General features: G+C 38.9%; 1 protein-coding gene and 1 pseudogene across 2 annotated transcripts in view; one reads left to right on the forward strand and one right to left on the reverse strand.

Annotated features, from left to right (window-relative positions):
* LOC108229244 (dehydrogenase/reductase SDR family member 13-like) overlaps positions 1 to 12,654 on the reverse strand; it is a 26,484-nt gene that overhangs the window by 5,634 nt on the left and 8,196 nt on the right. The window contains exon 5 of one of the 2 annotated variants that reach the window (XM_037981518.1): positions 8,439 to 9,080. The exons of the other annotated variant lie outside the window; for it this stretch is intronic. Coding sequence (XP_037837446.1) covers positions 8,824 to 9,080 — 257 coding nt within the window. The 3' untranslated portion in view covers positions 8,439 to 8,823. Of the gene's footprint in view, positions 1 to 8,438; positions 9,081 to 12,654 lie in introns of those variants that run through there. 2 annotated transcript variants of the gene reach the window in all.
* Positions 7,986 to 8,654, forward strand: LOC119617820 (annotated as a pseudogene).

A 12,654-nucleotide genomic window follows, 5' to 3' on the forward strand; every position in this document is an offset into this window, starting at 1 on the left:
GTTCAAACTGCAGCAAAACGTCACAGAGGCAGCAGTCTGAGGGGTTTCTGTTTTATATTAACAAACACACCTACTTCCTGTAGGGGTGTGACTATCATGACTGTTGTCTATGGGTGTGACTATGATGAATATCACTATTATGTTGTCAGATTACAGTAGAGAACTGCGCTTTGTATGAGGTTGAGGGCAGATCATTTAACTAATGTTTACAGATTTGTAGGAGTAGGGTATAGTTCAACTTTCCTCCATGTTTTAGAAAACATGAAAAACAGACCAACCTTTTGTAAACAACTGTAGACACTAATGTAGAAAGTAAAATGCTAGTATTTTGTATTTATTTTTATTAATCCTCTAAATCAGTGGTGCCGCGGCGAGTGAAAAGGTAAATAAGGAAATAGCCTGTAAAATCCAAGTTACTTTATTACATGAGTGTCATCATGACAAAAGCCATGGCAGGACTCTCTATTCTCCTCCTGCTGCTTTTTACTCAGCCACCGGCTCTTCAACCCTACAGTGCCACGGCATCTAGTGGTGAGGTGTAATAACAGCACTATAACGGTATATACATGCTTTGACTGTATAAACTTCAGGACAAAACATATCCCCTTTACCTAAACACACATTTTAATTCCTTTAAGCAACAGTAGTATTCTCTCAAAAAGACTAGTATTCTTGTAATGCAAAGTAAAGTGTAATTTATCTTTAACCTATTGGTAGGCAGAAGTGCTATTAAATGCAAATAAAGTCTTTAGCCCAGGTTTTGGTGTCTGTTTTGGGCTGAGGGGTTCCTCTGCTGTATCATTTCTTGGTGTTTCATTTGGGCAAAGAGACAGTTGAGCTACATTCTGTCTTTTCCCATCACTGAAGATGAATGAACGCAGTCCAGTTTGCCTCTGTACTGACAAAGGATCACTGTTCTAGGTCTCCCCTTTTACCACATGAAAAGGCCTTTTCACTCTGACAGTACAGCAAACAGTGACTTCTGTAGGTTTGGCTCCTCTCTTTTTGTTTGTGTAAAGTGCACTTTTGGATTGCTGTAGAGCCACCTTTTCTCTACCATGGTAAAACTGTCCATTGTCCTTAGGTGAAGGCAGGATGTCCAGTTTTGGCCTCATTGGTCTTCCTCTGAAAAGCTGGAATGGGGATTCAACAGTTGTAGCATGGGGTGAAGGCCAGTAGTTGTGAAGCATTTTAAAATCTGCAGGCTTCCAGGGTTGTTGTGTAGCTTGTGCTGCCTGAATAGTGTCTTTTAGCACTGTATTAATGTGTTCCATACATCTGTTTGCCTGAGGATGGTACACATTTGTTATGATGTGCTTAATGCCAGGTTAACTCGTGAAACCAGTAAAAGCAGAACCTTTTCTCATAGATTTGGGAACAATTAGACAGTTTTCTCTGAAACTGTCTCATTTTTAATGTGGGGTTTAAATAACATCCTGATTAAAAATAACTCCAAGGTTCTTTATGTTAGAACTGGAGGCCAAATTAATGCCATCCAGATGAAGTGAAAGGCTGCAAAGTTTGGTCCCAAGTTGCTCAGATCTAAAAATCACTACCTCTGTTTTATCCGAGTTTAAAAGCAGAAAATTAGGAGTCCATCCAGGTTTCATGTCTCCAAGACAAGATTGTAATCAAAGTAACTTTTTAGATTTGTTTGAGAGTTTGAAGCTGGAAGTTAAAGAAGTGATGATGAATATTGTCATTGTGTATGACCCAGTGTCAGGATTTGGGGTTTTGAATTTTCACCTGTGCTTAATTTTATTTATGTTTTATGATCCTTGTGTTTAAGTTTGTTCCCTGTTTCTTTATAATATGTTCTTGTATAGTTTTTCTCCCTGTGTTTCTTATGCCATCATTCAATTTCCATCTGTAGTTTTCCAGTCAGCTCGCCACACCCACCTCACCTGTTCCCCATCACCTCTCAGCTATAGCTCATCTTCCACTCACTCGCAGTATTTATATGCAACCCAAGTCATTTACTTCTCCGTGGTTCATTATTGTCTGATTCCTGCTCCTTGTGATCCACCTAAATGCAGCATAAAAGACAGAAATAGATGAAGTAGGCTGAAACAGCAGAGATCTCAGTGTATTTATATGGGAAGTTTTATTTTAAGTAAATCTAAATGTTTTTGAGAAGTGTAAAAATCTTACAAACAAAACTCATAGCACACTATTCCCAGTCGAACTAAACATTTTGATACATGAATGTTTAAAAAAAGCACACATTGTGCAGAAGTACAGCACACACTATTCACACTGTCGTGGCAGAAAAATAATTTCCAGGCACTGTTAGATGAAATCACTCAAATAGGTTTATTTATATATTGTGCACAAAATATAGAGAGCATTAAAGACGATTAAGAATTAACATCAGAGTCCCAGGTCCGAATGGGGAAGCTCCGAATCAAAGCTCTGGCCCCCCAAGTCAACACCAGAGCCTTTATTAAAGATTATTGAAATACTGGACCAGAAGGTGGGGTTAGGGAAAAGCAAGGCAGTCTGGTTCCCTTGAGGAGAAAATTCAACATGACTCCTGTAAACAAGGTCATTCTGTGAGAAGTCATAACATAGTCAGGACTCATCAACAACAGGTGTTGCCCTATAATCAAACCTACTGGTTAGGATCTCAGCCGTAGGTTCTAACCCTAAGCTAAGACTTTGCTCATTTGTTTGCTCAAACTCATTCATTTCATGCAAGATTAAAACCTGTACCTGAGACTCACCTTACTCCTTCTTGCTTTCCAGACTGCTCCTGAATATTCATCACTGTAAATATCTGCACATGTAAATAAATCACTTACCTGATTCCAAGTCTCCGTGTCTGGTTTCGACTTCGCTCTATGGACAAAATACCTGGTTTATGTCAGTTTTATTTCCAAAAGAAACTTAGCTGTGTTATAATGCTTGATTGTGTCTCAAAAGAGCATATCTGTGAGCCTAATGCTTTCAGAGGTGGGATGTTGGGCAACACTATGGTTAAGTGTCCAAGATGGTCTTAGGTTCAATCCCAGGGTTGGACCTGGGCTCTCTGTGTGTGGAGTTTACATGTTCTCCTCGTGTTTGTGTGGGTTTTCTCCTGGTGCTCCAGCTTCCTCCCTCAGTCTAAAAAATACCAATGTTTGGAGTTCAATTTATGCCAAAAACATTTGCACACGTTTATCCCACGTTTCGTACTTTGTCCACTGAACATATGACTTAACATATGTCTATGATGAGCTACAAAGCTGGTGTCAACAGCTACATTAAATGTATATTGTTAACATGATAAAAAAACATTTCACTATTTCACTTTAGTCTGTACCCCTGTAGTGTGTCATTTGTGCCAAAACCATTTCNTACACGTTCATACATTCACTGCTCATGTCAACTGAACCATAGTTCATCACTCTGTAATATAATCTGTTTAAACTGGAATAAAGTTTCTTTAAAAATGCAAATAACCTGGAGATTTATTTCTAGTAAAACATAAGCAAAATATTCAGAAGTTCTAGTTAAGTCTTTGTATACAGACTGAGATTTTACTGCATTTTATTTAGCATGGTCATGATTCTGCAGAGGACGGAGGTCAGGCACAACTTCTTCATTTTGTCAGTGGAAACAATCGTTTTGCTTTTACAAATGCAAGTTAAAACTTTCTTGCAACAAAAATAATAATAATATTTTTAAAAAAAACTAACAAATTATTTAAACAAGAACCAAAGCTTTTTTTCCATTTTTTGTGACTCCCACGTTATCGGCACAGTTCAAAGGTCAGAATGAGAACATTGGGACATAAACTCACATGACTTTTACAGCTAACACGCTCATTTGGCTCAGGGTTTCAAAGCTACATACACTGCCAGTCAGACAAAATAATTTCAGAGAAGGCTTTTCTTATTTCAGCAAAATTATGTGAACAATGATAGAAGAGTGATCCAAGAGACAACGGTACTCTATTTACCCACATCAGCTAAACAAAACAAAACTCCCCTCTAATTCTTAAGAAGTAAATTTATTTTTTACAAAAAAAGAAGCAACTTTTACAGAAACAAACCTATGTGTGGACAGAAGCTCTAAGTTAAACATTTTGATACAATGTTTTGCTGTGGTCATTTGTAAAACAGAGAAAATAAAAACTAAAAAGGAGCATTTATTATCCATTTTTGGAATCTTGGAAGTGAACTGAAAAAAGGAGAAAGTGACAGAAATATTTAACCGGAAGAATAAAACTAAAGTCTAAAAATACTATTTTTTTAATTCTGAGGAAGTTACTTTTATTTGTTGTCTTTTTCAGCCCCATATTTTATTATTTCATCTGAGAAAGTGAGAGTCGAAGGAGTTGGGGGAGGGGCGGCGAAAGGAGGTCCGGCTTGTTATCAAGTTATTGAAAGTCTCACAAAGTAATCATTGGGTCTACATCTACAACTGATTATCTTTTGAACTCACCCCAGTTCAAGATAGCCACCATGGCTAACAGACATTAGCCAACACAAAAAAGTCATAACTCAGGCAATGTTACAGACACTGAGCTAAAATTTGGCGTGGTAGTAGCTGAGAATCACCTTCAAAGCATTCTCTGAGCACATTTGACAAGATCTCACAGTGGTGTGCTAACATCATTTACATTATTTGATCCAAACGGCTACAACTCTGTGATTTCTCAACATGATTTTAGTTCAAACTCTGACATGAAAGGCGGTGGGCAATATGCATTCTATTAAGGAATGCTAAGCCTTTGTGTGTTTGTCTTCAGGTTGTCTCAGATTTTGTTTTTAGTTTTCCTTTTGTGCAGTCTCATTATTTTATTGAAGTCATTAAAGACTGTTGACAAACTGTGACACCTTGTTCCTGAATCTAAGGTTTACTTTTTAAGCTACAGTAGTTGTCATTAAGGAGATGACGATAATAGTGATCGACTGGAATTTATGTTGTGTCTTGATTGAGTCACCCAAATTCCTGATGCTTTGCAAACAATGAATGAGGAGGGACTTTCATAAATATTAATACAAAGGCTCATAAACTGATTGCAGTTCTGTGTTTTGGGGGCATTAAAACATACAGTATCTGTAATATTTACTCTGTACACTACAAAATTGTCATCCCAGAATGAAACTACTGCTGGTGATTCAGACTCTGAACTTTATTGAGCTAAAATTCTCACGAACAGGTGAGTTAAGGTGAAGAAACAGTAAGAGACAAAGGCTGGACTGGAGCTGAAACCCCCTGAGGACAACAGATGACATAAAGAAGCAGACAAAGCAGAGCCAATAGAGCCTAATTACACTGTAACAACTAAAAATATATATATATAGTTAAAAAAAAAAGAGTTAATAATCATAATTCAGCAAAACTCTGACAGAGGAGCCAAATCACAGGACATGTTTGATCAATTCAACAAGAGGAATCAGGAGTTGGTACTAAATATATGTGTTGTGAATGACTCTCAGCTACTACTGCACCAAATTTGAGCTCAATATCTGTGAAACTAAAAGTTTTCGCCATTTTTTGTTTTTAGGGTTGTAGCAGCCATCTTTTTTTAATTCTGTAGATGTACTCAGTAATTACTTTCTAAGAGTTTCTTTAAAATGTATCAAGTGGCTTACAAGACACTTTGGTAACTGACAGACACACACACTCACACAGGCAAAAACAGGATCATTTGCCCTTTTTTCTTGTTTGTACTTTTCCACTTATAGATAAGAAGGAGCCTGCAGATCGAGGTGGGGTTACATCTGAATCCATGTGCTTTTTCCAGACTATTTTACAAACTGCAGCTCATGGGGTAAGTTTCACTAAGAAAGACAAAACCTTTGGGTTGGATCGGAATTGGTTTGACTTCAAAAGTTTATTAGTTATAGATGTACCATATATACAGTACATAATTACTTTCTGAGAGAAATCCATCCAGCTTTTTATGCTAGACAGAGTTGACTCCATTGCCAAGGTTTTAAGCAAGGATGTCATGCAATGTGTTGCCCTTGAAGTATCATGATTTGGGGACAATGCTCAGCGACTACCACACCAATTTTTAGCTCAATATCTGTAAAACTAGCTGAGTTATAGCCATTTTTTGTGTTTTCTATATTCAGTTGTTTCTTGTGGCATCTTAAATTGATTCCAGAAGGTATTCAATTGTAGATGAACATCCATTTATTCGTTTCTGAAATTGTGACCAAAATCCAACAATTGGTTCATGAGATATACTGTAAACAGATAAAGCTGATTTCAAAAACCGATGGCAAAGATTTAAACTCATGATATCAGTTAGAGCTTGGAGAATAATTTGAGGATGCCACACCCAGAGTATGGGTTGGGAAGGACTCTCAGCTGCTACCATGTTGAATTTTAGCTTAATGTTTGTAATTCTGATAAAGATACACCCATTTTCGTGTTTGCTAAGGTTGATTAGCTGTGGCAGCAATTTTTGATGTGGAGTTGTAGATGAAAACAGAAGACAGTGAACAGCCTAACAAACTTTATGACAACAAGTGTCAGACTCCAATACAACACCTCTTTCAGTCTTATCCTTTCCTGCAATTTTGTTTAACAGTCTCTTCTGCCCTGTGGTGTCACAACATACCCTTAAGTGACAAGTACCAACAGCAGCAGAACAGAACACAAACGCATTACTGTACAACTCAGTCCTGAATCAGGTTGACTCCAACAGTTAATTAGTTGTAGACGTACATCCAATGATTACTTTCTGAGATATTCTGTTAACGGTGCAGACCCACATATACAGGCAAAAACACCATCGCCCTTTGCCTTTAGTGAAAATGGCGATTGTTAAACAGAGTATGAAGAAAAAGGTTTTCATATCTGTCTATCACCATGGTAGCAGACTTTGCTTGCTCAAAAGTTTACTGAAGAACATCTGTTTCTAAAAACCATGTGCACTTGATGACAGCTTTTTAGTTTTAGAGCTTTAAATCATGTAGGCTGTTTATCTCTTATCACCACAGGTGCCAAGGGTGATAGTGTTTTTGCCTGTGTCTGTGTGTGTTCATTTGTCTGTACCATTAGCAAAATATTCATATGTCACTACACAAACATTTGTGAAATTTTCAAGAAAAGTAATCACTGGAAAGTCATCTACAAGTCAATAACTTTCTGGGTCAATCAAATTCAAGCTAGCCACCACAGATAAGCAATTGTAGCAAACACTAAATGAGTATAACTCAGTCACTTTTCCAGATAGACCTAAAATTGGGTGTGGAAGTCGCAAAGAGTCATCCACAACACATACTTGAAGCACACAAAATCTGTTTTTCAAACATTAAATATTAGTCAACTCTGCCTGTCTATTAGCAAAATATCTCATAAACCGCTGGGCGGATTTTAATGAAACTCTTAGAAAGTAATCATTGGGTGTACATCTACAACTGATGAACTTTTGAAATCAGCCCTATTCAAGATGGCCACTACAGCTAATAGATCTTAGACAACATAAATATAGCTATAACTCAGTCACTTATTATTATTATTAAATTGGTCATTTCCAATGATTTGTAAAGTTAAGCATAGCGAAGTCAATGACTGCATTTACCACCTGCTGGCCAGCTAACGCTTTCCTTGGCCGACTCACACTTTGTTCACACAGGCAAATGTTTCAGGACTGCGTAGCCATCCCGTTACCCCAATCCCATATTCTTTATTTCAGACTTTGGGGTTGTTCAAGAAAAAGTGATATGTTGAAATTAACAAGATTTCATATGACGCGTATACATCGTATTATAACAATATATATCTTCTAGAATTGCGCTGCTCAAGTTGGCTGCATATTGGAGTAGCTCTGTTACATTCATTCTGAGATATTGTTTTTGAAAATGTTATTCCTCTTTTTCTTGATGTAAATCACTTTTTTGGGGGGATCATTACTTCCTCTGGTATCGGATGCTGTGCAGCTGGAAGGATTTTTACTGAAACCTTTTTTAATTTTGGACATTTTGTTATGATGCGTAACCATGACAACAAGTGTTAAATGTGAAGAACCCTGAAGTCCAGTCATGGCCAGAACCAAGCAGACCGCCCGTAAATCCACCGTAGGTGAAGCTCCCAGGAAGCAGCTTGCCACCAAAGCTGCCAGCAAGAGTGCCCCGGCCGGCGGAGTGAAGAAACCTCATCTCTACAGGCTCGGTACCGTGGTTGTCAAGGAAATCCACCACTACCAGAAGTCCACTGAGCAGCTCATCGGGAAGCTGCCCTTCTAGCACCTGGTCCAGGAGATCGCCCAGGACTTCAAGACAGACCTGAGCTTCTAGAGCTCAGCCGTTATGGCTCCACAGGAGGCCAGCGAGGCTCACCTGGTGGGGCTCTTTGAGGACACCAGGATCGAAGACACATCGGGACAGACCGCTATAAGAGATCCTTCCTGCCCACAGCCATCAGCATCTATAACAACTCTTTAACGAAACCAGAATTATGAGCTGCAACAACATTTAATTTCCCTTTGGGATTAATAAAGTATCTTTGAATTGAATTGAATTGAATTGAATTGAATTGAATTGAATTGAATTGAATTGAATTGAATTGAATGCAACGGGAAGGAGTGCAGCAGTTGTTATAATTGGTGAACATGCACTAGGGGGGGATGTGTGCTTGACAAGCGACGTGGTACGACTGTAAGCCATACATAAGGACGTATGCTGAAATACGTCATTGGCAGTACCATGTGACTAATCATTCAAAAGAGCCAGTCTTTTGAACGGCTCTTTTAAAATATTGGGTCTACAAGACCCAGATCCCTTTAAAGAGCCATAAATCCCATCTCTAATATATTGATACCATTAAGAAACACTTTTGTTTATAATGCACACTGGAATTAATTTGTTCAGTAAAAACACATTAAAGCTGACAGAACTTCTCGCTCATCTCCCACAGCTTTTTTGGTGCAGCATCATCTTTGGCTTTAGCTCTGACTTCCTTTACAGTGCAATTAGAGAAGTAACGTCCACTGAGATGTTCAATGCCCTTCTGGAGAGCACAGTGCAGAGTGGTCTGGCATCCCTGGGTGGTGTTTTTGATGAAGAAAGACGATATGGGTGTCAGGAGCATTTGTACAAATGGATTTATATCCTTGAGCACCTCAGTCTTGATACTTCCTGCAAAAACAAAAAGTTGACAGAGTTATCCGTTCAGGTATTTTAAGCTAACAGTAAAAACAGATTAACAGTTCCAACAGTTTTTGTTTGTTTTGTTGTTTGAAAGACTTGAAGCTTCTTGTACCTGACTTGTTAGGCAAAGGTGGCAGATGGTTAAAGGTTAAAATCTACCTTATCATTATGACATTTTCCTTTTTGTTGATATGCATTCCTGTGTTCAAAGTCTATGTAAAACGAAAGTGCATGCACACTTTTTCAATTGTAGAAATTTAAATATTAGAACATATGATCTGGTCTTTATCAGGGCTTAAAATTAGATGAATACAGTGTGGCCTGGTACTACATCACTCTGGACTATATTCTGCTTTAAGATGGTGTTTGTTATGGACAGCCAATGATTAGCCTGAAAGTCCAGCAACAGAACTTCTCCTCCACAATCACACTGCTGCAGTTAACTCAATCATTGCTGATATTGTTTGATCAAATCCCTCCCACTTTACAGTCTGCGTCCACAACTACAGATGATGGAAGTCTTTTTGGTTATTTGGTACCTGTCAGCTATTTCTAAAGTCCTTTGAGACAGCCAAGCCCTAAATGCCTCCTTTTTCAGCTTGATCCCCTCCATCACCACTGCTGTCCTCCAGCTGTCACCTTCTGGTCACAACTCGTGGAAGCCACACCTGCAATAAAAACCTTGAACATGGCTTAATTGGGTTCCATGTTGAGTACCTCCCCCAGGATAATGGAAAAAAAACTTTCCAGGAGGTCTGAGTCAAAGATCTCACAACAGGGGACTTTCTCAGTTCACCCTCTCTGTTTGTTTGGGTTTATCAGGTCTGTTCAAGTAGCTTTTCCTGATACCAGATCCATCTCGCTACCAGGTGGTGATCAGTTGTCAGCTCTGCTGTCTCTTTACCTGAGTGCCCAAGACATAGGGTCACAGGTTTGATGTTACAACTACAAAGTCAACCATTGACTTTTAGCTTACGGTAGCCTGGTACCAAGTACATTTATCTCTCCAGTTTCAGCTTCTCTCCATTGGCTCCCTGTCAAATTCAGAACAGAATTTAAAATAAAACCAACTTCTAGTTTCTGTCTGTGAGGCCAACACCCGGTCTACTTTAAGACTAGGCTTAAGACTTTCCTTTTTGATCAATCTTATAGTTACGGTTGGCTTGGGTTTCCTAAGCTATCCCTTAGTTATGCTGCTATAAGCTCAGACTGCTGGAGGATAAATTGACCTCTTTTCCTCACTCTGCTGCTGTCTTATTTGCTGTACTGTAATTATTTATATCACTAATATGATTTTCTTTGTGTTTCTTCCAGTAGAAACCACACCTGGACCACTCATTCTGCATTTGTCTGTGTCTCTTTTCTGTCCTCTAACCCCAGCCGGTCGAAGCCGATGGCCGCTCGTCCTGAGCCTGGTTCTGCTGGAGGTTTCTTCCTGTTAAAAGGGAGGTTTTCCTTTCCACTGTCACCAATGGGCTGCTCAGGATGGGAGACTGTGACAATGTGAAGAGTCAACACTATCTGCTGGCTTCCTTAGATAGAAAACTTTTACTAATTGGCTTTTTATAATGTATGTGAATTTGCTTTTGCTGTGACTTGGCACTATAGAAATAAACTGAATTGATTGAATTGAATTTATGGACCACCTTATCCTTGAACATAGTGTTCATTATGGCCAAGCACAAAGGCTCAATAAGAAAAACAGCTGGGATTCTAACCAGGTAGAGTGTTCTTCCCAACCACAAACTCCAGGTCTGTTTATTGCCTACATGGTCATTGAAGTCCATGCTGCTCAATAGGTCTTCCTCTGGCCAATGCTGGAATATGAGAGAATCCAGCCCTTTCTCAGGAGCTTTGTTTCAGGGCCTAAGCTGTGTGTGGAAGTGAGCCCAGCTACTGTATATCTTAATTGGTATCACTTAACCTCATACCTCAATTGCCTTCCTGAGTGTCTCTCACGCGAACGCTTTTCTACAAGATCTTTTAGGTAGGTTGTTGAGTTAAAATCTAAAAAATTATGAGAACACATTTCTTTCTATCTAAAATAACTTAGAATAATGTTTAAAATGGCTCTTAGATTTTCAATTGCATGTTTGGGAACAGCAATTTCAGAGAATTATGTCACAGACAGCTCAACGTAGAAGATTTAAGAATTCAGTGTAAAGTGTTTGAAACTGATGTTTCCTGTTACAAGACCCAGTTTATAATGCTTAAATTTAGTGTGCCCAGGCTCCCTGTCCCACATACCATGCAGCTTATGTCACATTCTTCTACTTCATTGATGTTTTGAATTGCTCTTAGTCCGACCCATCCCATCCCATCCCTTGAGACCAATTTGCAAATGTGAGACCCAGGAGTTGACATCCCGGGCAAGACAGACCCCGTGATCACAGGGGTGCTTAAACCCGTCCACCACAACACAATGATGATTCTATGAAGGGATATACGAAAATATTGTAGAGTCAAATGTTAAGTCATCTGACCGTTTAAGTTTGACCATCACTGGATCACTCAACAGAACAATGATCCCAAATACAGGAACAAAGCTGATAGAATGTCTGAAAAACAAAAGCATCTAAATGTTGCAATGGCCCAGTCAAAGTCCAGACTGCAATATGGTTATATCTGGATGTAGGAAATGATAAATGGTCTCCATTAACACATGGCGTTTTAACCTCATTCAGGTTCTGCAAAGTTCTTTGCAATGCATTTCTCATGCACTCATTCATACAGTGCTTTCTACTATATACTCTATATCCTCCTGAGACCCAGAGAAAAAAAAGTTTTTGAATTTCAATTTTTTTTACACTACATGACTCTTTGGTGTGAAAAAACATCACTACAATTGAAAAAATTTCAAAACATGTTTTTATTTATTTTTTAGAGTATGTCCTTTGGAGAGGACATCGGGACTCTCTTGTGGCAAATATGAACACATTTCGAGGCATACATTTACCTCTGAACTCTGACAATCTTTAGTGCTGTAAATTTCAAATGGCTACACCATTCAAGCCAGTGGTTCAGATTTCCAGGGACCTCATTCAGCTTATCAAAAGCAAGCTGATTAGTGTAGTTTAATCAGGTGTGTTAGTTCTGTTTTGGTTTGTGGTAGTCCATAAAGCAGTTCTTCTTCTTTGAGATGCAGAGGTACATGTTGCATTTGATGCACTTTATGTAGGTTTTTCCAGTGCACCCTTCTGCTCTGCACCTGGAACTATTAGGATTGTCCATCATCTGTGGCAAATGGACAGCTCCATACTTTCTCACTTCCTTATCTGGCTGGGGCCTCCTTCTCTTCTGTGATGGAACGTACTCCTCATCATTCGACGCATCAGATTCAATTGGATTAGGTTGGCCTGACTGCCCCTGGGCAATCAGTTCCTCACCTAAGAGCAGTTTGAAGTCATGGTATTGGAGAGTTTTCTTCATAGGTCGTGCCAAAGCTTGGCTGTCTTCCTTATACTGTAACCAGGAGTTGGTGATAGCCAGATCGAAGAAGTGTAGGATTGTGCGTACAGTCCACTTCCTTGTGCGGTTAGCCATTCTATAAAAACTAAGCATT

Source organism: Kryptolebias marmoratus, linkage group LG2 (assembly GCF_001649575.2).
Source record: "Kryptolebias marmoratus isolate JLee-2015 linkage group LG2, ASM164957v2, whole genome shotgun sequence".
In the NCBI taxonomy this organism is placed as follows: Eukaryota; Metazoa; Chordata; class Actinopteri; order Cyprinodontiformes; family Rivulidae; genus Kryptolebias; species Kryptolebias marmoratus.